Here is a 24,550-nt window from a genome sequence, read left to right on the forward strand (position 1 = left end):
GATAAGAAAGAAAAAGGTGAGACCAAAAAATGGCACAACATTTATATATATTGAAAACGTATGCAAGCCTACCCAATCCTTTTATTTGTTCCTAGCTTCATTAACGCAAGTGCAAGTGCTCGGATTGTGATCCTCGGAGTGGTGATAGAGACAGAAGAGAATCGAGAATTCATGCAAAAAATTGCATCAAAAGGCAAAGAAAAACTCTAAAGATGAGTTGTAGTAGCAAGGGCCAAAGATAGAAAGATTACATCAGATAAAAGGAATAGCCCAGGAAGGAATAAAGAGGCGAATACAGCAAATTCCAAGCAAAGTAATTTGACAAGAAGCTCGCGCGTAAGGACTTGATTCATTTTCCAGGAAATTTAGAGCAGTTTCAGTGCAGAAATGTTTAATGAAGTTTAATGTGAAAACTGAAAAGTAAAACATGCCGTGTACGATGTACACCTAGCACCACTGCTAGTATATCTATAGATCCCCAAAATAGGTCCCAAAACTTAAAATACGCAGGAATCTAATACCAAAATTTACCACGGTAAAGTGATAAAAAGCTTAGCTCAAACATTAATTCAGCAAATTGTACCTAACTTGCATAAATAACTGCCGAACATTCCAAAATAGAAACGTAAAAACATAGTAAAAAAAACAAAAAGGTAATGGAAAAAATAAAAAGATTGTCCAACTTCACTAATTAGCTACTAGAATTAAAAGTGGAGAAAGGTTAAAAGTTTTAGTCAACTTCTTCCATCTTGCTTCCTTCAGCATCAGCATCAGCTTCCTCCAATGGAGGCATGTCAGCATCTACATCACCAGCATCCTCATCAATGCTCAGACCAAGCTTCAACATTCTGTGGATCCTGTTACCGAAGGTGTTGGGATCATCAAGGCTGAACCCAGATGTGAGGAGTGCAGTTTCAAAGAGCAAGAGAACAAGATCCTTGACAGATTTGTCGTTCTTGTCTGCATCTGCGCGCTTCCTCAGCTCTTCCATGATGGGGTTCTCTGGGTTAATTTCCATTGTCTTCTTGCTTGACATGTACCCTGCCATACTGTTGTCCCTCAAGGCCTGAGCCTTCATGATCCTTTCCATGTTAGCAGTCCAGCCATATTCACCGGTCACAAGACAGCAAGGTGAGTCGACAACACGGTCGGAAACAACCACCTTCTCCACCTTATCACCCAAGACATCCTTGATGACCTTGCAAAGACCATCGAATTTCTCCTTCAGCTCTTCCTTCTTTTTCTTCTCATCCTCACTCTCGTCAAGTTTGAGACCCTCCTTGGTGGCAGACACCAACTTCTTGCCCTCGAATTCCTTGAGCTGACCAACTGCATACTCATCAATGGCATCAACCATGAAGAGAACCTCATAACCTTTCTTCTTCAGCTTCTCAAGGAATGGGGAGTTTTCAACAGCTTTTTTGCTTTCACCAGTGATGTAGTAGATATCATTCTGGCCTTCCTTCATCCTGGTTACATAGTCCTTGAGGCTAGTCATCTCATCACCACTTTTGGTGGAATGGTACCTGAGAAGTTCAGCAATCTTTCCCTTGTTCTGAGAATCCTCGTGGATACCCAGCTTCAGGTTCTTGGAGAAAGATTCATAGAACTTGTTGTAGTCCTCCTTGTTCTCAGCAATTTCAAAGAACAGCTCAATGCACTTCTTGACCAAGTTTTTGCGGATGACCTTGAGGATCTTGTTCTGCTGAAGCATTTCTCTTGAAATGTTAAGTGGAAGATCTTCTGAGTCTACGATACCCTTGACAAAGCCAAGGTATTCAGGAATCAACTCCTCACAGTTGTCCATGATGAAGACTCGGCGAACATAGAGCTTGATGTTGTTTGGCTTTTTCCTTGTGTCAAAGAGATCAAAGGGTGCCCTCTTGGGAACAAAGAGGATAGCCTTAAACTCCAATTGACCCTCAACAGAGAAGTGCTTCACAGCCAAATGCTCTTCCCAGTCATTGGTCAAACTCTTGTAGAAAGCAGCATATTCCTCCTTTGAGATCTCCTCTGGCTTCCTCATCCAAATAGGCTTCTGCTTGTTCACCAAGGACCATTCATGAGATACCTCCTTTATCTTCTTTTTCTTCTTCTCTTCCTTCTCCTTCTCTTCATCAACTTCCTCCACTTTGCCCTCCTCTTCCTTCTTCTCTTCCTCATCCTCGTCATCAGAAATTTCCTTCTCAGTTGTCTTCTCAATCCAGAGAGAAATTGGGTAGCTGATGAACTCAGAGTGCTTCTTAATTAAGTCCTTCAATCTGCGTTCCTCAAGGTACTCTAGCTGGTCTTCCTTCAGGAAGAGAGTGATCTTAGTACCTCTGCCAAGAGGCTCTCCGGCTGTATCCCTGGTGACAGTAAACGATCCACCAGCTTGTGACTCCCACACATACTGCTCATCATCATTGTGCTTGGTGGTGACAATAACCTTCTCAGCAACAAGGTATGCGGAGTAGAACCCGACTCCAAACTGACCAATCATGCTAACATCAGCACCAGCAGCCAAAGCCTCCATGAACTCCTTGGTACCAGACCTCGCAATGGTACCGAGGTTGTTAACCAAATCTGAAATAATATACAAATCACAGCATCGATTAGAATCATTTTATGATTAATCAAACACTGATAATAAAGTAGGTTTAACTAAGAATTTAAATAACCAATGTTAACTACTTACCAGCCTTGGTCATGCCTATACCACTGTCAACGATGGTAAGTGTGTTATTGGTCTTGTCAGGGATAATGTGGATGAACAACTCAGGCTGAGCATCGAGCTTGCTCTTATCTGTCAAACTCTCGAATCGAATCTTGTCCAATGCCTATATGACAGAAATGCACAGACAGTAAATTTGTGTGCGAAAACAACCACGTGATGAAATCTAGTATTATCACAGAAGCAAAACTGCACAAAAATTACAAGGGATATTCCAAACACCAAATGCAACTCGATATGATTTGGATTTAAATAAAAATAATTCAATGCAGAAGGTATACAGCAAAAATATAAACGAATATAAACGTATAAATAAGCAGAAAAAAATATAAACGAATATCAATGAAAAATTCATTGAGCCTCAAAAAATAATAACTAAAAACAATAGGTATAATCAGCTAACAGATAAGCAGATCTTAAGAACGCTATAAAAAGAAAACGAGCACTAGTCGAATTGAACCAACAAAAAGTAACATAAGAGATACACAAGCAAAAGCGCAGATCGAGAAAAATAAAAAAGAAAAGGAAATGGAAATGGAAAATGAGAGAGAAAGCGGATACATACATCAGAGGCGTTACTGATGAGTTCACGAAGGAAGATCTCCTTGTTGGAGTAGAAGGTGTTGATGATAAGGCTGAGAAGCTGGTTAATCTCAGCCTGGAAAGCAAACGTCTCAGTCTCCGCCATGGCCGATCTAAGCACAGAGAAGACGCGAAATGAGGGAGTGAAGAAAGAAAGAGAGAGTTTAGGGTTTTCGGTGAGAGAGTGAGTGTTGATTGGAGGCGTCTGAAGAGCGAGGGGAGGGTTTATGTTTTATATGACAAAAAAGGGTGGTTTCTAGATCCTTCTATGAGGCAAGAATAATGGTTAGTTGTGGGGTTCAAATTGAATATTCAAATTTCGGTAATTTCCCCTCTTGCCTTGTCATGTTGGCCACGCATTTGGCTTTCATTCGTTGGGATTTGGGGAACTCTTAGTTGTTGTGTATAAAAATTAAAAACTATAAATTTTGTGACGGATCCATTTTAGTGTTTTGTGTTATAATACATTAAAAATTAAGCATTAAATTATTTTTTTATCCAATATATATTAAAATATAAAATAATATATATAGAAATATGTACATATGTATAGTAATTAATTTAATAATTTCATTTTTCATATATATAATATTTATGTTTTATAATTTAAATAGTTTCTTTCAATAATTTTACTGTATTTTCAAATATCTTTGTCTAATTAAATTGGTTTAAATCTAAAAAAAATCTTTTATACACATGCGGAACATGTATATATATGTAAATCAGATCTTAAATATATTATTTCAATTCGATTAAATTTTGTTAAATAAAAAACTTAGATACGTAGTATTTATGGTTTTTCAATTAATACATATATTTGCTTCAACTCATAAATCAAAATTGATTACTTTTTGACAAACTAGCAAACTTTATATAAATTTTATTTTACACACAATTTGTGAAAACTAATTTAACCTAAATATCAATTATCTTATATATTTAATTTAAAAAATAATTTATAGTATTGTCTTTGATGTTAATTTGTAATGGTAATATGTGATCATTTCAATTTGTTATAATGTTTAATTATAATGATAATTTGTAGTTTTAATTTATTATTTTAATATTTATAGTAGTTTTGTGATTTTTTTATAGTTTTTACTTTTTAATTTCATTTGGATACTCATAATTCGTAATTACTGGTTCAGATCGAACTAAGAAAATATTAAACTGAATCCAAGCTGATTCAACTACATTTCAATTAGTTTAGATAACTTTTTTTATTATTAAAATCTGAATTAACTCGATAAATGTACGAAATTTTATTTATTTTGTGTTCTAAAGACATATTAAATAATATGTAAAAATTTGTTTAATATTTTTTATATATTTTTTTATTTTATAATAGTCAGTATATAAATTTATGAGTTTGCATATTTACGTAGTATAATTTGTGAAAATAATTTTAACTTAACGTTCATAATTTTACATATATAACATCTATAATTTCATATAAATAATATTTATAATTTCTCTATTTTCATAACATCCATATATTTTATATATAATGTCCATAATTAACAGATTTTTATAATAATTAATATTATCTAATTTTAAAATATATATTTTTTAAATTATTATTTATTTTTTTATTTTACAGGTTATAAACTAATAATTTTTTATGTTTTTAATTTTTAATAAATTAAGACTAATCGAATTTAAAATTTTGAATTTTTTATAAAGCATATTATGGTGATTTACAAATTTGTTGAGAATAATGATATAAAGATTTAAGATTTTCATTTAAAATAAAAATTGTATAATTATGAATATAATAAACTATAATAACGATATAGACATTTTTTAGATTTGAGTTTTTACAAAATTTGAATTGATTTTTAGTATAATTAAATAAAAAAATATTTATAAAAAAGTAATTATATCAATTAATTAAAAAATAATTTATATTTTGTATACATTAAAATATTATTATATATATATATATATATTTTTATTTATTGTTTGTAATTTTTGATTACGTAGGATTACCGATTACTAATTAGCAAATAAATATTTACGGCTAAAGTGGGATTGTTGTGTCGAGTCTCATAAATAGAAAGCTAGCGTGATGTTGACCCGGCAAAATAATTAAATAACAAAATAATAAAATAAAAGAAGAAAGAAAAGCAAACGTGATAAGCTTTGTCCTTTAATTTGGTTACAGATAATGTTTTCCTCTGCTTCAAGCTTCTCTGCTGCTGAATTGTGTCAACAACAACAAACTATTCTCAACTTCCAAACTCAGCATGCATGGCACTTTTAACATTTCTCATGCTTTCACCTCCAAGGTAATAATATTTTCCGATTTCTTCAATTTTATTATTACATAATTAAATGCGTGTTCAAAGAACATTCACAACCGCTAATTTTTTTATTTTTTATATAATTTTTAAAATTTGCAAATGAAAATGTGCATGAAAATTAGGGCATACAAGAATTTATGCATTTAGTTGCTTCAAACCTTGAAAAAAAAAATTCCAGGTGCATGGAGAATGCAAATCTCAAATGTGGTGTACCTAAAGGCTTAGAAAATAATAGTCTCGGAGCAATAACAGAGAGAAGATTTTCCAGAAGGCTAGTTCTGCATTTTCTGGGTATTAACCATGTGATTTATAAAGCTTCTCTTGCTTTTGCTGCGCCAATTATGCCAGAAATGAAGGAACCTGAAGTTATAAGGTTTGTGTCTCTCTTCATATTGATTCTTAATTTCTTGTTTGTGTGAATTGACAAAAATTGTTAATGTATTGTGATATGTGATTTATTGTTCTTTATGTGAAGCATCTAGGACTTTGAAGCTGCCTAGTGGAGTCATAATTCAAGGTAAATCAAAGCATACACTATAGATAATCCAACTGTAGTGGACATAAAAGGAGACACAAATATCTGTTATAGCATTGTCCTACATATGAAAGATATTGTTGATGAAGAAACACTTTGAGGTTTCACTGTAATGAGTTTGATTCATGGATTGAAATGAACTTAGCTATCAATATAACTTTTTCTGCATAAACAGATTTTCTTATATGTTTCCAAAATAGATATAGTTGAAGGAGGAGGACCAGAGGCACATGATGGAGACTTGGTTGAATTCAATTATGTATGCAGGCGTTCAAATGGCTACTTTGTCTACAGGTAATTTCTTACCATGAAAAATTTTGTGTTAAAATGATTTCACAGAAAAGTTAGGTATTAGGCTCATTGTTATGAGTTATATAACTTATGAGTATGACCCAATATTTGTTTCACATCTTACAAGTAAAGTAACCCCCTAAAATAGTATTTAAAAGAATCTGTCATTGACAAAAAGAAACCTGAAAGAACAAAGGTCCCTTGAAAGCAAATGATCTAATCATGATTAAATTCAAGGCAGCTGTTAAGAAGTAAATGGTCATGATTTCAACCATTGTGTTCATAATCTTTGTTACAACCCAACTAATATTAAGCTGCTTAATTAGTTGGTTAGAACATTAGAATTTGTTAGGAGTATACTGTATACGTAAGAGTATTGAGTCATTGATTGTATTGAGTATGGAAAAAGTAATGAATTGGTGAATTCCTTAGAATTCTTTGGAGATTGATAACTCGTCTCGAATAGAGTTGCAACAATCTTTTGGGGCCACGACGGCTTTCATTCTTTTGCGGTCCATTTTGCTCCGCCAAATCTTGTGTAACTTTTGGTGGTTTATGCCACATTTTACCATTTTATTGTACTTAAGCTAGCATATATATCTGACCTATTACTCTCTTGCTGTATATGATGATTGAAAATAGTACGGTGGACCAATTTAGTGGAGAAAGTAAACCTGTCACACTTCCTTTGGATGAGAACCAGGTTAGTTTCCTTCATTCAATAGTGAAGGCTAGTGAACTAATTCTTGAATGTGTTTAGTATTCATTTCACATGCGGTTATAATTTTTTTTTTTCCTATATTCGAGGTTAGGAGTTCTAGGCAGTGTTTGATTTGAGAGAAGGACAAATATACAAGGACAGAAACTTAAACACATTTCTACTATTGATTTGGGGGTGGCAATGGGTAGGGTAGGGTAGGGTTTAGAGTCAACCCTAACCCTATCCATGGGTTGAGATTTTTATATAAACTCAACCCTACCCTACCCGCGGGTTGAGAATATCTCAACCCTAACCCTACTCACTCTTAACCCGCGGGTACCCGACCCTACCCGCGGGTTACAAAAAAAGATGCAATATTATTAGATAACTTGATGATAATTTAAAATATAACTGACTTTTATGTAAAAAAAATTTATTAAATTATCAATTAATGATCTTCTTTTAATAACTAAAGATCTTTTGCATTTAGTGAGAGGTTTTTAGTTCAACATCCACTTAAAATATATTTTTATATAAGTATATAATATATACATGTATAGGGTGCGGGTTGGTCGCGTAGGGTTGAGCCTCAACCCACACCCTACCCGACCCGCACGAAAACCCTACCCACACCCTACCCTACCCGCTGTGGATCGGGTTGGGTACCCGCGGGTAAGGTACATATTGCCACCCCTATATTGATTACAATCTTTTTATCATTTTGTTTTTTCTTTGTCGAAGCAATCAATTCAATAGTGGAAATGTGAACACGACCTTGTCATATTTATTTCAAGAGAAAGTCTAGGGCCAGTGTCAACACTTAACCAGCAAAAGAAAAGTGAGTAATCTCACACTATTAGATGTAATCTCATACCATTAAAATATTAATGATGGCTAATTAATGACTATAAATCACAAAACATGCTGGGTCCTTAGCACTCCTGTTATTTCAAACCTGAGTGGATTCGAATCTGGCTTTCAAAAGCAAGCTTTATATTCTTTGTGTAAAGAGGTTAACTGAAATATATGATATTGCAAGTTGCATGTTTGAACAGATGATTGTGGGTTTAAAGGAGGTTCTTATTGGCATGAGATCTAATGGTATGTTTTAAGATCTTATCATTATTCATGAATGTTCTTACATGACAATTTTGTTCCGCATCTATAGCTTTTTTAACTATCTAAAAAGTACTTAGGGAAATTGTTGGTATCTTTGTTTGTGTAATTGGGTCATGGAAATTTTTTGTTCATTTTTTTTTTTAATTTCATTTCTAGGGAAGAGAAGGGCACTAATACTACCTTCCATGGGATATGTGAATGAGAACTTGAAACCAATACCAGAAGAGGTTAGTTGCGTACAACATAATATAGGAAAGTTTTCAAGTGTACCGTCGTATCGGTATTTCAGTGATTACGGTTAGTGAAACACCGGTATGACGGTACACTTGAAAATTTTCCAATAATATATATAACATAACATAACATATCTTTATTTGAATATAGTGAATTTGTAAATATTCTTTTTTGGTAATTGCAGTTTGGCCCTCGACGCAGCCTTTTCTCTCATGCACAAGAGCCCTTGGTATTTGAAGTTCAGCTCTTGAAAATCTTGAGTCCACCATCATCAACATCTTCATTCAACTAAATGAGTTCTTTTTCCTTCTCTTGTTTCAACCTGCTTTCATTGCTTTTACGATAAGCAATGGAGTCTTGATTCTTTAAAATGAAAACCTTGGTGGGAGAAGATTGAAAGTTTTATAAGGACATGGAAAGGAAGTTTTGTAGGGCAGTGTATGGATTGGATTATATAAAATCCAAACAATATATCCATATTAAAAATAATTTTGTGGTTCAAGAACCAATTTAGAACTGGCTTGTATAAAGTAAACCAGTTTTTAATTATACACAGTTTTTGTTATAAATTCAATTTTAAAATTTTTCCATTTATATATGAATTTAATTTTGATTCATTGTCAGTGTAAAACAGTTTTACACATGCATCCAATTACATAACTCTACATCAATAAAAATAACTACATTTCATATTGATCGCGTGAATGGTCATCCAAATGCACAAATAGTGTGACAAACATGTTATGGAGCAAATGCTATCTATCAAAATTCATGTTTATCTAGCAAATGTATGAAGTAAGACTTGTACATATTTCCATTTTCTGCTTGAAAATAGAAGTTAACATGTTTGTCAAAGATAAAAAATGATTCGTAAGGCGGTTTAAAATCTTCAAAGCTTGAGACTCATTTTTAAAAGAGAGAGAGAGAGAGAAACGAAGCAGCGCTTCGACAGAGAGAAGTAGAAAATTTGGCAAGCTATTTTTAATCTGATTGAACTGATAAATTTGTTTTATGGTTATTTAGTGCATGAAAATATCTATTAGATTGCATAAAGCAATTTAAAAATTTAAAAATTTTCTTATGTTGAAAGGTTTTTTATTTTCTAAATTTTAAAAACAAAATTATGAAGTTACAATCTATTATACATATCAGATAACGTATAAAATTATGTAAATTTTATGAGTAAAATATTATTTTTTAATTTAGGTAAGAGATTATCGATACAAAAAAAAAGTAAAATACAAACTATAAGATTGAAAATTTTAAATTCTTCTAAGTCCAGGACATAAGGGACCTTTCGAAATACTAGCTAAATTCTGCTTTGCCTTCGAGTCAAGTGCTTGTTTTAATTTGTAACTAAGGCGACGAATGATGTATTCAACAAAGCAAATTACTTATTTTTTACAATAGCAAAATGAAAATGGAACATATATAAGTCTTTGGTGATACTTCTTTTTGTTCATTATACATAAACAAATAAATCTAGGTATTTCTATTCAATTCAAATAAATGATAAAATATAGAATCCATCACATCTCATAACATACAAAAGAAATTAATAATTTTGACAAAAATTACATGATATATTTAAAAAAGTAGATTCATGAAGAACTAAGAGACGGAGAGAAACTTATTGAAAGAGTCCTAACAATAGCAAAAACAGAATATAGCCACTTAAGTATAGCAAAAAACATCTCTACACAAAAAGATGAAATCGACAGAAAAGATATGTTAAGAAAGAGAAAAAAGAAACACAACATTGATGGAGAAGATGAAAAAAATGAAAACACAGAATAATAAACAAAAAAAGAAGAGAATAATAGAATAATTTTATTATTTTAAGTCTTATTTGACAGATCTTCTTTAATATAATATTTATTTAGCTTTTTTATTAATTTAAATCTCTTGATGGTCCTTTGATACTAATTTTTTTAGATAATATTGTCAATTACAAACTAAAAATGAGTATTAAATTAAAGTCGAGTTAATAATATTGACAGTTAACATTTTATTTACGTCAATTTTTCGTTAATAATATTAGCGATAATACTAAAGAAACAATAATTCAAACTTATCTTATTTAATTTGACATTCGTATATGTATGTAACATAAATTATTAAAAACATAAAATAAAATAAATAATAATTAATAATTAATAAATATAAATAAAATAATTTTAGACTATTTTAAATTAATTTTTTATTATTTCCCTGGTATTTTTGTAATGGCAATGGCTATTTGATTGAAGAACTAATTTGATCTATAATAAAAATTGAAAAACTATTTTGATCACCAATTAAAACAAAATAATTATAAAAGTAAATAGTAATTTTTATTTTTTTTAATAAAAATCCATCTTGATCATCATCGTCATCAAATCAATTTATCGTAGCAGGAATCGAGAGACCGAACTATGATTCTTTAGCAGCTAATCCAGCGTATAATAATTAATCAGTTAACCACTGATCATTGATTCCAAATTCCACTTAACATATCCGAAAATAAAACTCAAAAACACATTACAGAATAAACAATCTTCTTCGATTTCTCTCTCAAGTTCGAAAAAGGAAAAAGGAAAAAAAAAATGCAGGGTTGGTTTTCGGGACAAAGCAGTAGCAGCGGCGACGATCAGATGCAAACGTCGTCGTCTTTGTTGGCCGATTGGAACTCATACGCCGCCTCTCAGGAATCCTCCACTTTGATGCCCTTTGATATTGAATCCGCCGTTAGGTCCGCCAACGACACCGTTTCAGGAACCTTTAGCGTGTAAGCTCCTCTCTCTGCTTGTTCAAATATGTCATTTTAGGGTTCGTAGGATTGTGCATTTGATTGTCTATGTTAGTGATCTGGCGATCTAAGTGCGGCATGGGATATGGCATAGTTGTAATTTGAAGAGATTTAAGTTATTTCATTCTAGTTATGATGAGGAATTGAAAGATTTTGCACTTGGATTACAGGGTTTGTTGGTAAGTGATACTGTTTCTGTGGGATTAGAATTTGAAAGAGAAAAAGAAACGTTGAAGTATGTTAGTTTAGTTTCCAAAACCATGGAAAGCTAGAATGTCAACTACGAAGGGTTTCAGACATTTGTCGAAGAGTATATTTGTAGAATTCTTGATGTCTTGAAAGAGCGTGAAGTGTTGTAGATGTAGACAATTTGGTTTTTTTGTTTTGTTTTGTTTTTACACTCCCCCCACCCAGCCATTTTGTTGATGACTCTCATTGCCTCAAAAAAGAAAAGGGTTCTCTTAGGTATTTTGTGTTTCCTCTTTTACAATGAAAATGCTATATTGTCTTAGAATGAAAACCTTCATGAATTATTTATAGCTTGAGAAAACTGAGGAAATGTCATGGAGAGTTTAGATGGTATTGGTATGTAGAATTAGTTGAGCTTGGAGTCGAGATAAAACTGGTAGCTTTTGAGAGATTCCTTTTAAGCTGGATTGCTTTTCCCAGAATCATCTTCTTCCCTTGAAATACTTTGCAATGACGGCGTAACATACTAACTCCTGAACTTAGTTTATAGTTTTTTATTGGAGAAATGTGGGCCAAGACATCAAAGATATTCTTTGAACAAAAATAAGAACGCTGGTTTTCTCTATTGAACTCGAAGTGTCAACCCTTCAATTGACACATTTCGATGTATGGATATCCCATTCACCCATTCAAGGCCATGTTATAATCTGAAGTGTCAGGAAAAAGCTGCAGATAGCTATTGTTTGATGTTGGCAAAAGGTTATCTCTTGCTAGATGCTTTAGAACAGTAAAAGAGTATTTGCAACACAGCTAGACAAGAAGGAAATAGATCAACATGAATTATAGCTAACATGTAGAAATGATTCGTGTATTAGAGCTTAAGATCTTGGTTTATGAGAACAAAACTTGAACAAAGACTGCTCAAGTCTCAGATCCCTCTTTGATGTCTTGCTCAAACACTTCTTATTGATGGGTCATCTGCCATTTAAATGTGATGTTAGGGGAAGTGGAGCTGTTGTGTGCAGTGACTAAGGAGTTGCCACTCTCAGTTATGCACTACACAACGAAATAGAGTGCATCAGGGGGAAAAAGGGATATTTTATCGTATCTGCTGGTTTCTGCTTTAGGGTTCAAGGACAGCCTAGTAAACTCTAGAAAATCCTAGAAAATCCCTAGAAAATCCTAGAAAATCCTAAAAAATCATAGAAAACCCAAGTAAACCCCTGGAAACCCTAGAAAAATCTAGAAAACCCTTAGAAATTTCTAGAAAACCCTAGAAAACCCAAGAAAATCTTAGAAAATCCTAGAAAATCCTAGAAAATCCAAGAAAACGTCTGGAAAATTATAGAAAAACCCTAGAAAACCATAGAAAACCATAGAAAATCCTAGAAAAACAACAGAAAACCATGGAAAACCCTAGAAAATTATAGAAAAACCCTCGAAAACCATAAAAAACCCTAAAAAATTCTCGAAAACCCTAGAAAACCTTAAGAAAATCTTAGAAAACCATAGAAATCCCTAGAAAACTCTAGAAAACCCTAGAAAATTCCTAGAAAATCCTAGAAAACCGCTAGAAAATCCCTGGAAATCCTTAGAAAAATCTAGAAAACCCTTAGAAATTCCTAGAAAACCCAAGAAAACCCAAGAAAACCCTAGAAAACAGTAGAAAATCCTAGAAAAACCACAGAAAACCAAAGAAAACCCTAGAAAATTATAGAAAAACCCTCGAAAACCATAAAAAACCCTAAAAAATTCTCGAAAACCCTAGAAAACCTTAAGAAAATCTTAGAAAACCATAGAAATCCCGCAAGCACCTGCTTCTTCTCCTGTGTAGGGTGTCACAGAGGTGGTGCAGTTGGTGGGTTGATAATGATGTTTAAATGTCTATCCAATGTTCCTTCTCTACTGAGTGCAGGGTCACAGGAACATTAGCCAACAATATGGACGAGATCATAAATGGAAAGGAAGGAAGGAAGCATGCCAAACAATAAGTTTGTTTGTTCCATATGTGGTGCAGTCAGGTTGGGTCAACTAGATGGCTAAATATGATGCCATTTGATCTATGTAGGCGATTCCACCTAGTGTGACAAGGCTTAGTTGTTGTTGACAGTTAACTTGTATTAGTGAGAAGCTGATTCATGATCATTTAAAAGATTGTTTTTGCTGGTGTTAGCTGTCTTTATGTGAGTAGATTATTATTTGAAGCGGTGATTGAGATCCTCTTTCCAATTGTAAATTATGAAGCATAAAATTGCTAATGTCTTTGATGATAATTACTCTAGTGTCATGTTGTCCTCGTGTGAATTGATGTTTGGATGGGTATTCATTTTTGACACTGGAAAGATGGACTATTTTTCTACCTTATCTAAATGTGGGAGATCGTTTTTATTGTTCTAAATTTCTTTCCTTGTGATGATATAACTTGCTGGCAAACAAACTAATAGTAGGCATTTGCAATTTCCTGAAATTTTTCTTGCGTCATGGTTAAGGGACATGCTGTCCTCAAGTAGTTAATCTATCTCTCTTATAATTGTGTAGGGTTTCTAAAGGCGTGAGAGATTTACCAGGAAACTTCCAGTCTGCCACTAGTAATGTTCCTTCTGGCAAATCGCTCGTGTACTTTGGTTTGTTTTTGGCAAGTGGGATATTCTTCATTTTCATAGCATTTACATTGTTCCTGCCCGTAATGGTGGTTATGCCCCAGAAGTTTGCTATTTGCTTTACACTTGGATGTGGATTTATTATTGGATCATTCTTTGCTCTCAAGGGTCCAAAGAATCAGCTTGCTCACATGTTGTCGAAGGAGGTAACTGACTAGAGTTCCATTTCCTTGCTTGTGTAGTAATATTTACAACTTCGACCAATAATTTGTTGGGATTTTTGGAAAATTGTAGCCTCGTTGTTTTGATTCATGTACCTTTTGCTTTGTTCTAACTGTCGTTACTCATGATTATTTTTCAGAGGCTTCCTTTCACATTGGCTTTTATATGCAGTATGATTGGTACCATATATGTATCAATGGTGCGCCATAGCTATGTTCTTTCTGTGATGTTCTCCGTTATACAGGTATATCCTTAACATCTTTTTAGCATTACCCTTCATGTGCTTCAGTATTGATGTTGATTTGATGTATGCTCAAATAATTTTTTGATTTGTATATGACACAAACTTTTCATAGCAATCATCAGCAATAACTTCTATATCGCAGAGCTAGTCTTACTTTAAATGGCCTTATTTCTAGCTTTTGTGATTTGTGTGAATATCATGACATGGTTCTAAGAACTATGGCCGTAGAACTGGCTCTTATCGTGTGTGTATGCATATAGGTTTCGCAATTGCAGACACCATTTTTTAGCTTTTTATAAAATATATTTTCTATTTCTAACTGTTATTATGATTCTCTATTAGATCATTTTTTTATCAATATTTGACCTTGAAAATCCAAGATAGCAACTTCCAATCTTCAACATTAGTCTCTTATCCCACTTGATGGGGGTAGTCTACATGGATCAAATAATATTATTATGTGCTGTGATGGATCGTGTTAGTACTTATCCCATTTATGCTTAAATTTCTTTTGATAATAATTCACCAATAAAAAGTATAGTATTGGAGTATATTCATTGTAATATGATCTCTCTCTATCTCTATCTCTCTCACACACACCATCAGGATCAGTATTGCATTGAAATTTTAATTATACTTGCAGGTTCTGTCACTTGGATACTATGCTATATCATATTTTCCTGGTGGATCTGCTGGAATGAGATTTCTGACTTCTGCTTTTACCTCTTCAATAGTGAGATGTTTTGGGAGGTGACACTGTTTTGGTTAAATGGTAGTGATTGAGTGAGTGAGGTGAAAGATCATTGTCTATATGGTTAGCTGACTTGTAAATTTTGTCTCTTGAGATCTAGAGGTTAAAGCTTTGAAGTTTAAACTGAACTAAGAATACTGCTGAGATGAAGCATCATCTAACATTTTCCCTCTGAATGGGGGAAAAAAATTGATTTTCCTCTTAATTAGCCTCAACTTTCATATTGCAAATTAACTTCAGCTGATAATATTGCTTTTTCTTCCTCTTCCCACTTTTATGCAGACTGGAATTTAATTGTATCCTTCTTACACTTTTAGTAGAGCACATGTTGACAGAAAATTAAATCCAAATAATATCAATTAGACATTTCATATAGTTGATGTATCCAAATCATATCCAAATGCAGAATGAATGATTGATTGAAAATTCCTTTAGCAGTTGGAGATACACAAGCTTCCAACCATCCTTTTTTAGTTACATCATGGGAGCTTCAAATCAACGGTGGTCCAAAGTTGTGGTCAAGGATCCTAAAATTTGCCCCCCAAAGTAACTTTAAACCATCATCATTCAGAGGTAAACCTTCCACAAACAAGAAAAGATTGGAACTTGATCCTCGTTGGACTGTGATGTGCATTGGTGAAAGATGGAATAAGTGTATAGAAATCATTACCATTTTTTTTTCCTTTTGCCTAACACCATTACTACAAAGAGACCCATTTCCGGGTTTAAAGGACCAATGTATGTTTCCGTGCTACTTTTTGACCTGGCCATTGGAATTTACTAACCCAACAAATGAAAGACAAACATCTTAGATATGGCCAGACGTTTAAATGGGACCTCTATTCAGTGGTCTTTCTTCATTCACACTGATCTTAAAATCGAATTTAGGTTTATGGTTGTTGATTGTAACTCATGAAACTGATTTAAATTAGGATAATAAGTCTAGGCGTGGGTCATAAGTTTGCAATACAATCCACTTTAAGCTGAAACTAGACTCAACTTGTGCGGCCAAAAATAATAATAATAAATAAATAAATAAATAAATAGAGGAAAACTCAACTTAGTTCCATCCATTTTTACCCTCCTTTAAATATATTCATTGAGATGGGGATTTTGGGTTAAACACCAAACAATGCCAAGGTAATATCCATAACCATAACTATAATATATTAGAGAATTAGTTTACTAGAATTGAGTGCCAATAACAAACCTTAAATTAAAACCAAAGTTTTACTTGTTTTCACCTTTCTTTAGATATTGGACTTTGGCGTATAGCCCGAGAAGTTTAAGGTAAGAAGTAAGGTTTGAAAACCGAATCAGTCATCGAATTGGTGGAACTAAAAGTACAATTGAAATTTAACCAAAAATAAAAGTTTTAGATTTTTATTTTGAATTGGACTAATTTGATGGTCAATTTTTAGTTGACCCGATCGAACTGGTCGATTCTTAAAACCGTTATAAAAAACATAAAAAAATTACGGACAACTATAGAATATATTTTGATATTATATTAGAATTGGATATGTGCAAATCAATTTCAAAAATTTATTCAAAAGGCTGAAGCTCCTAAAAATAAATAAATAAAAAAGATAGAAAGAAGAGTTAGTACCTAAATTCTATCCCTAATATAAAGTATCACGTATAAATTGCTTTATTTAGGACATTAGGACTGCGTTTGGAAGAGAGATTGAGACTGAGATTAAAAACAGAGATTGAGATTGAATTAAGTTTCTGTATTGTGTTTGGTATAAAATATACTGAACTGAGTTATGTCACAGTATTATGTTTAATTTAAAATAAATATAAAGATTGAAGTAAATTTAGAATTTAAAAAGTTAAATAAAAATATTTTTAATAAAAAAATATTATTAAAATTTTAATCTCTGTTTCTAAAATTTCAATTTTCTATTCCCCCACTTTTTTAAAATATTAACATACTGAAATTTTGGTATAGATACTGAAATTTTAATTCCAATCGCTAACCACCAAACGTAATATTGAGTCTTAATCTCCCAATGACAATTTTAGTCTTTCACTCTCTCTAACCAAACGATACCTAGGAGTGTTTCGTCCTTACTAAACCATGGCTATTCCTTTTTCCCTTACTAACAACGAAAGAGAAAAAGGTCAAAGTGAAAAGGCAAGCCAATTAACATCCTGAAGCCCCAAAACCAGTAAACCTTTTTTAATTTTAATCAAATATGACAAATTGAGAAAGCAAAATTGACTTGGAAATTGGTATACATACATATATTGACTGGTGGACATGATTGGACAACTTCAACTTAGTGAGGTTTAGGTGCAAACAATATCTTTTTTAAACTCTCATTTGTATCCCTTAACTCTCTCTCCTTTTTAATAATTTATTGCTATTGGAATTTGGAAAGTAGTGATTGGTGATTAGGGAGCATAGACCCAGATTTTAAGGAAATATTTGGACACCAAATAATGGGATAAACACAGTGATTTGACCTTTTAATTAACATGATGAAGATTATGTGTAACCAAGAGGTGTTTAGTTTCTATATTTTAATCATTGAATTATTGTAAGTCATATATCATCTTCTTCATTGACATAAAAACAAAAAGCTTACCTCAGCGGAGCACCATGAACGGTCTACAAAACTAAACTGAAAACTTAGGAGTCACACATTGAAGGAGTTGCAAATTGCAATGATACATTTGTCATAGCATAATTAAATGTGTTGCTTTGTTTGGGAAAATTTTTAAATATACCGGTATATCAATATTTCAGATATTTTTAATAGTTGATCTTAATTAAAATATATATATAAAATATGAGAAAGTATTGAGAATTAATATTAATTGTGTATAACATGTACAATGAATTAAAAAAATAAAAATGAAATTAAAAATTAAATTATTAATTAATTATTTAATTTAAAATTTTAAAATTTAAAATTAAAGTTAGTATTGAAATTCATCGTGTAAGGTTATTTCTAATCTTACTGTAATTTTCAATACACGTCCAAAATTTACCGTCATCTTTTCCGTTCTCACTTCGCGTCACTGAATTTCTCGCCGGCCATACCGAGACCGCTGTATCCTCCCACCGCCACAGTGCTCACCTCCATCGGTGAGCCCGATGTGCCTCACCCTCCGACACTCAGCCTAACGTTGCTGCCGCTATTTTCGTACCTCTCTTTCGAACTGGTTTCGCTTTCTTCCAATCCTTCAAGCCTCTTCTCATTGATAATACTACCATGCTCTTCTTCTTTTATCAACCGTTCAAATTTATTAAAACACTGGTGTAATAGCATATTTGAAAACTTTTTTTTTTTATGATATGATAGGACTATTTTATTATCTTCTTTGTTAAGATTTGGCAAGCTACATTGCTGCAAATGGGTGGTGTTATAATGTTATAAATATGACAAAATTAATAAGCTTTCAATTTAATTAAGGAGTGCTATTTAAAACCTAACTTAATATATAAGCTAAGTGTGTACACCATCATTTTTCTTTTATTCTGGATTCACTTAACACTACTTCTCTTGAATTTTTCGATTAGCATAAGATCAAACATGTGATTATCATGTAAGAGCATTAGAATTTGAAGTGACAAAATAGGTCAAAATCTATCGTGCCAATATAATTAACTCAAAAAAATATAGACAAATTAAAAAATTGACATGTTTAAAAAATATATATTTGCTAAACCTGTCCGTTTGACCTGCAAATTTTGATAGGTGGACTGACAGATGAGACATTTGTATCTTTTTTAGGCCATAAAAATAAACAAAATTACATCTAACTTAATCTTAAATGACTAAATCACTAATTGACTAATCTCTCCTCCTTAGATCTTATGATTAATTGGTTATTATTTATTTGGTTATTGATTATATTTTATATTTTAATTAACTTCATAATAATACTTTTTTTTTTAATTTCTGAGATAAAAATAAAAATTCCTTTATGGTCGTGGTTAACTCACCAGCTCTCTTACCACCCCAATTAGAATGTTGAGGTTTGATCTCATCAATATCATAATAAAAAATCACAGGGCCTAATACAAATAGAAGTTGTTTGACTTGTTTGAGTATTATGTCTTGAATTCGATACTTAACAGCAACGTGAATGCAGTAAGTTTCATGACTAGCTCCCTACCCATAGAAAGCGAATTTAGACGAAATTAGAAGAAATTAGTTATTGGCTTCTAGTCAATGGATATTCCAAGATTTGCACCTAATAGCTTAAAAGAAATATCATTATAGAAGTATTTATTTAATTTCTCATGTTAATATAATATCATTAAACCAGGACCATAATTGGTGGACGGTGGACCCTGTAATTGCAATTAGAAAAATTAGACAACTAAATAATTTTTTAATCAAATAAATTACGCATTTTTTTCGTACGTATTTTTTTTGTACATATACAGTTTTTTTTTAAGATTTAAGATTTAGGATGATTTTTTTTGTTTTTTTTGTTATCGTTAGTATTATTGTTACCACTATCATTATTATTTTCTCATTTTTTTATTTGATTTTTTTTTTTTATATTTTTTCTCCTCCTTCATTATTATCACCATCGTCACTACCACTATCATCTTCTTTTTAATTAAATATTATACAATTAGTTTAACGATAATAAAATACATTATTTAGTTATAAATGACACCAAAATTTTGATGAATAACACATAAATTTTAAGTGAATGACATTGGAAATTTGAATGAATAATACAAAAAATCTTTAAAGGGCCACAAATTCAAAACCAACTCTTAAAATATATTTCAATGTGTTTTAGATTTAAAAGACACATTAAATTATTACAATTCTCACATGAATGATTAAATCTCTTTTATATCATTTAATACCACACGAACGAACGATTCAATGATAACAAAAATACATCATTTAATTAGAAATAATAACACAGATTTTTAGTAAATGACATAAGAAATTTTTAAAGAATTACAAGTCAAAAAACTTAAATTTACCTAACCAACAAAATAAATTCAAATATATTTGAAATTAAAATACATTAAATTTGTTGCAAATGACATAGGAATGATTAAATCTCTTTATATATATAGTTTAATACCACTCAATTAGTTCAATGATAAAAAAAGTACATCATTTAATTAAAAATGGCACGTTTAAAATTTATTTTGTGTCAGAATTTAAAATAACAACTCCTCCTCCTCCTCCTCATCATCATCATCATCATCATCATCATCATCATCATCATCATCATCATCATCATCATCATCATCATCATCATCATCATCATCATCATCATCATCATCATCATCATCATCATCATCATCATCATCATCATCATCATCATCATCATCATCATCATCATCATCATCATCATCATCATCCTCCTCATCATCATCATCATCATCATCATCATCATCATCATCATCATCATCATCATCATCATCATCATCATCTTTTTTAGTATCAAAATTAAAAAATTTTCTGTGTGACAGTTAAAAAATTTTGGTATTATTTTTTTGATAAATTTGTATAGTTTAAAACTGTTAGAGAATCATTAGAATCAATTTAGATCAATTAGTATCGTCTAGTATATCTGAATATTAATTGTAGAATTCTGTGCCTTTATTGCTCTGATTCATTTACCACCTATAAATACTCCTTGTATATTGTATCTTTTCATACAACTGAATAATACACTTTTCATATTACTCTCTCAATCTATTGTTTCTAACATGGTATCAAGAGCTTAGGTCTTTTTTTTTTCAATGAATATTAGTTCATAGCCTCATTGTTTTTTCCTTTCCGGCAGTGTTCTTTGGCCTCTTTTTTCATCCCTTTTTGACGCTTTGGTTCGTCACCCCCATAACCATCTTGTTCATCTTGTCGCCGTGATTCCAACGGAACCAGAACCACCGCCATCCGCCGCCAGACGCGCCTCCACGAGCCGCCAAAAGCCGCTGCCACGACCAAGTTGATCTTCCTTCCAGATTCCACCCGTGCCTCTTTGCTTGCATTTTTCGATCTGTTGCCGACGCTTTGGTTCGTCACCTCTGGCATCATTGTGATCCTCTCTTCGTCAGCTTTCCAACTCGACCGAGATCTTCGCCAGAAGCCCCCGAACGCGCCGCCACGCGCCGCTGGAAGTTCGTTGTCCACCTCCATTGTTCCTCCTCCAAGATGCTTTAATAGCCGTTGGATCTTGCTGCTGATCCCACGCTCCTGGAGCCTTTACGTGTCACGCCACCAGCTTCCATAGCGACCCACGCGCCCGCTATTGCCCCGACCCGGCCTCCACTTCAACGCCAGCCTGTCTTCTCCGTCCTCTCGCGGGCTGCCACGTGTCACCATTCTACTGACGTGGCGCTGACGTCATTGCTGACGTGGCGCTGATGTGGCAGTCAAGTGGGACCCTTCCTAAGGTTTTTTGGTGAGCTCTTTCCGATTTTGCACTCCGATTTCTCATTTTCTATTCCGAAATTGCCATTTTCTCTCGTCTCTTTGATCTTTGTGACTACTATCATGGAAAAGCCAGATATTTTTACTGCCACCAACAGAAAAGGCAAATTCTGTCGAAACTGTAACTGTTCTGGGCACCTCTTCTCCGACTGTCCTTCTGTTGAATGTCGCACATGCCACCAGAAAGGTCATATTAGCTACCATTGTTCATAGCTGTTCTGCCGTTACTGCAAGCTCTCGGGACATTTAATTACTGTCTGTCCTACTTGCCCACCATGTCCTAGTCCACTCAACTCGTCTACTGTCTCTCTTTCTGATATTGCATCTCTTCTTCAGCGTCTTCTCTCTGTTTCTGGTAATATCCTTGCTGCTTTTTTCACCCCTTTAGGTAATTCTAAATGGTACTTTGACTCGGGTTGCTTTAATCACATGTCTCAATTGCATAATATTTTCTCGTCCATGTCTACCACTACAAATGGACCTTCCGTCAATACTGCAAATGGCTCCCTCTTGCATGCAACACACAAGGGTTCTATATCCCAGTCAACTCTTAATCTTCCTGATACTTATTATGTTCCCAAATTAAACTTCAATCTTATTTCTGTTGGTCAACTTGTTGATCTGGATTTTGAAGTCACTTTTTCTGTTTCTGGTTGTGGTGTACAGGATCCTCGGACAGGACAAATCATCGGGACTGGACGTAAGGTCGGAAGGTTGTTTGAACTCGAGAATCTTCATATTCCTCCTATACCAAATCTTTGTGCTGCTTCTTCTCCCTCTACCCTCTACTTATGGCATCAGCGTCTTGCCCACACCTCCTTAGGAAAACTGCGTCCTCTTGTGTCTCAAGGTGTTTTAGGTCAGGTTCTAAATGAATCTTTTGATTGCATTTCTTGCCAAACTGCCAAATAACCTGCTTTATCCTTTCACAATAATTCATCTCTTGCTTGCTCTCCTTTTGATCTCATTCACTCTGATGTTTGAGGCCCCGCTCCCACCGCCTCTATGGGCGGAGCTCGTACTTTGTCACTTTTATTGATGATTATTCCCGTTTTAATTGGGTTTATTTGATGACTAATCGCCATGAGTTACCTCAGATCTATATCAACTTTGCTACTATGATTAAAACTCAGGTTTCCAAGGTTATTAAGGTTTTCTGACGTGATAATGCTATGGAATACCGTGATTCCAAACTCTTAGCCTTTCTTGCAGAACATGGTACTTTGTCTGAGTTTTCTTGTCCTGGTACATCTCAACAAAATGGTAGAGCTGAACGCAAACACCGTCACATTCTTGACTCCGTCCGTGTAATGCTCCTTTCTTCTTCATGTCCTGAGCGTACTTGGGGTGAAGCTGTTCTTACTGCTGTTCATGTTATCAATAGACTCCCTTCTTCTATTCTTGGTAATGTTACTCCCTTTGAACGTCTTTATCATACCTCCCCAGATTATAGTTCTCTTCGAGTTTTCAGTTGTGTATGTTTTGTTCTTCTTCAACCTCATGAACATAGTAAACTTGAACCTCGAGCTCGTATGTGTTGTTTTCTTGGTTATGGCACTGAACACAAGGGTTATCGTTGTTGGGATCTTCTCTCTAAACGTATTCATATGTCTCGTTATGTTGTCTTCTGGGAGCACCACATGTTTTCTCGATTCTCATCTTTTGAGTCCATTCCTACTACTCAGTCACCTTTGTTTACTAACCCCAATGTTGATCTTTTTCCTAGTGATGATTTTACAGATTCTATCTCGAGTGACCCTCCACAGCCTCCTGTTCTTCCGCCTTCTCCATCTCCCGATGATTCCAGACTGGACGATGATCCTGCTCCTACCGTCATGCCTCCTCCTCCCGTTCGTTCTTCTAGGGTAAAGAATCCACCTCCTCATCTTCTTGATTACCACTGCTTTTCTACTATTCTTCATCAACATGAACCTAAGACATTCAGAGAAGCCTCTTCAAACCCAAATTGGCAACAAGCAATGCAAGAAGAAATATAGGCACTTGAAAAAGCACACACTTGGGATCTGGTTGATCCTCCTTCTGATCAGGAAGTTGTGGGCAGTAGATGGGTATACAAGATCAAGACTCGCTCTGATGGCTCTATTGACTGTTATAAGGCCCGCTTGGTTGCTCAAGGTTGTACACAAGAATATGGTATTGATTATGAAGAGACTTTTGCCCCTGTCGCTCGTCTTACGTCTGTTAGAGCACTTCTTGCCATTGCCGCGGTTAAAAAATGGTTTCTCAGTCAGATGGATGTGAAGAATGCATTTCTTAATGGGGATTTGAAAAAGAGAGTCTATATGAAACCACCTCCGGGATATCCTTGTCCTTTTAATAAGGTTTGTCTCCTTCGCAAGGCACTTTATGGACTTAAGCAAGCTCCTTGTGAATGGTTTGACAAGTTCAACACTACCATATGCAGTCTTGGTTTTACTTCTAGCCCTCATGAGAATGCCCTCTTCATTCGTAAAAGCGAACGTGGAGTTGTTCTTCTACTTTTGTATGTTGATGACATGATCATTACTGGAGATGATGTTGATGGTATCTCTGATCTTAAAGCCTCACTTCACCGTACCTTTGAGATGAAAGATCTTGGTTCTCTCAGCTATTTTCTTGGTCTCGAGGTCATCTCCACCGATGATGGCATATATCTCTCTCAGGCTAAGTATGCTTCAGATCTTCTTGCTCGCGCTGGGATTACAGATAGTCGCACTGAGTCTACTCCTCTTGAGCCTAATGTTCGATTTACCCCTATGGATGGCACTATTTTGGATAATCCGACTCTCTATCGACAGTTAGTTGGCGATCTCGTCTACTTGACTGTCACCCGACCAGACATAGCCTATCT

At 33.7% G+C, this 24,550-nt stretch overlaps 4 protein-coding genes across 4 annotated transcripts; 3 read left to right on the forward strand and 1 right to left on the reverse strand.

Moving 5' to 3' along the window:
* Nucleotides 1–541: 541 nt before the first annotated feature.
* On the reverse strand, nt 542–3,512 carry LOC107459569 (heat shock cognate protein 80). The gene is made up of 3 exons (XM_016077837.3): nt 3,279–3,512; nt 2,678–2,819; nt 542–2,565 (listed from the first exon to the last, which is right to left on the reverse strand). The coding sequence occupies exons 1-3, from the start codon at nt 3,399–3,401 to the stop codon at nt 731–733; spliced, it is 2,100 nt and encodes a 699-aa protein (XP_015933323.1). The 5' UTR covers nt 3,402–3,512; the 3' UTR covers nt 542–730.
* Nucleotides 3,513–5,426: 1,914 nt separating this feature from the next.
* LOC107459483 (peptidyl-prolyl cis-trans isomerase FKBP16-1, chloroplastic) lies at nt 5,427–9,094 on the forward strand. Its single transcript, XM_016077734.3, has 8 exons — nt 5,427–5,583; nt 5,777–5,971; nt 6,081–6,115; nt 6,334–6,427; nt 7,067–7,127; nt 8,180–8,225; nt 8,400–8,470; nt 8,662–9,094. The coding sequence occupies exons 1-8, from the start codon at nt 5,546–5,548 to the stop codon at nt 8,767–8,769; spliced, it is 648 nt and encodes a 215-aa protein (XP_015933220.1). The 5' UTR covers nt 5,427–5,545; the 3' UTR covers nt 8,770–9,094.
* Nucleotides 9,095–10,853: 1,759 nt separating this feature from the next.
* Nucleotides 10,854–15,469, forward strand: LOC107459372 (protein transport protein SFT2). Its single transcript, XM_016077657.3, has 4 exons — nt 10,854–11,244; nt 13,993–14,260; nt 14,416–14,520; nt 15,164–15,469. Exons 1-4 carry the CDS (start codon nt 11,063–11,065, stop codon nt 15,272–15,274), a joined length of 666 nt encoding a protein of 221 aa, XP_015933143.1. The 5' UTR covers nt 10,854–11,062; the 3' UTR covers nt 15,275–15,469.
* A 6,689-nt stretch (nt 15,470–22,158) lies between these two features.
* LOC107472765 (uncharacterized) lies at nt 22,159–22,611 on the forward strand. The gene has a single exon (XM_016092298.1). It carries the CDS (start codon nt 22,159–22,161, stop codon nt 22,609–22,611), a length of 453 nt encoding a protein of 150 aa, XP_015947784.1.
* The last annotated feature ends 1,939 nt before the right edge of the window (nt 22,612–24,550 follow it).

The sequence above is a fragment of the Arachis duranensis genome, chromosome 1 (assembly GCF_000817695.3).
Source record: "Arachis duranensis cultivar V14167 chromosome 1, aradu.V14167.gnm2.J7QH, whole genome shotgun sequence".
In the NCBI taxonomy this organism is placed as follows: Eukaryota; Viridiplantae; Streptophyta; class Magnoliopsida; order Fabales; family Fabaceae; genus Arachis; species Arachis duranensis.

Bases quoted from the DNA above. Each gene is read 5' to 3' on its own strand.
- LOC107459569 (XM_016077837.3), bottom strand. From the start codon at position 3,401: ATGGCGGAGACTGAGACGTTTGCTTTCCAGGCTGAGATTAACCAGCTT. The intron at 2,820-3,278 runs GTATGTATCCGC...TCTGTCATATAG, and splicing joins TCATCAGTAACGCCTCTGAT to GCATTGGACAAGATTCGATT. The intron at 2,566-2,677 runs GTAAGTAGTTAA...ATATTATTTCAG, and splicing joins TATAGGCATGACCAAGGCTG to ATTTGGTTAACAACCTCGGT.
- LOC107472765 (XM_016092298.1), top strand. From the start codon at position 22,159: ATGTCTACCACTACAAATGGACCTTCCGTCAATACTGCAAATGGCTCC.
- LOC107459372 (XM_016077657.3), top strand. From the start codon at position 11,063: ATGCAGGGTTGGTTTTCGGGACAAAGCAGTAGCAGCGGCGACGATCAG. The intron at 14,261-14,415 runs GTAACTGACTAG...ATTATTTTTCAG, and splicing joins CTCACATGTTGTCGAAGGAG to AGGCTTCCTTTCACATTGGC. The intron at 14,521-15,163 runs GTATATCCTTAA...TTATACTTGCAG, and splicing joins TGATGTTCTCCGTTATACAG to GTTCTGTCACTTGGATACTA.
- LOC107459483 (XM_016077734.3), top strand. From the start codon at position 5,546: ATGGCACTTTTAACATTTCTCATGCTTTCACCTCCAAG. The intron at 5,972-6,080 runs GTTTGTGTCTCT...TGAAGCATCTAG, and splicing joins AAGGAACCTGAAGTTATAAG to GACTTTGAAGCTGCCTAGTG. The intron at 7,128-8,179 runs GTTAGTTTCCTT...ATGTTTGAACAG, and splicing joins TTCCTTTGGATGAGAACCAG to ATGATTGTGGGTTTAAAGGA.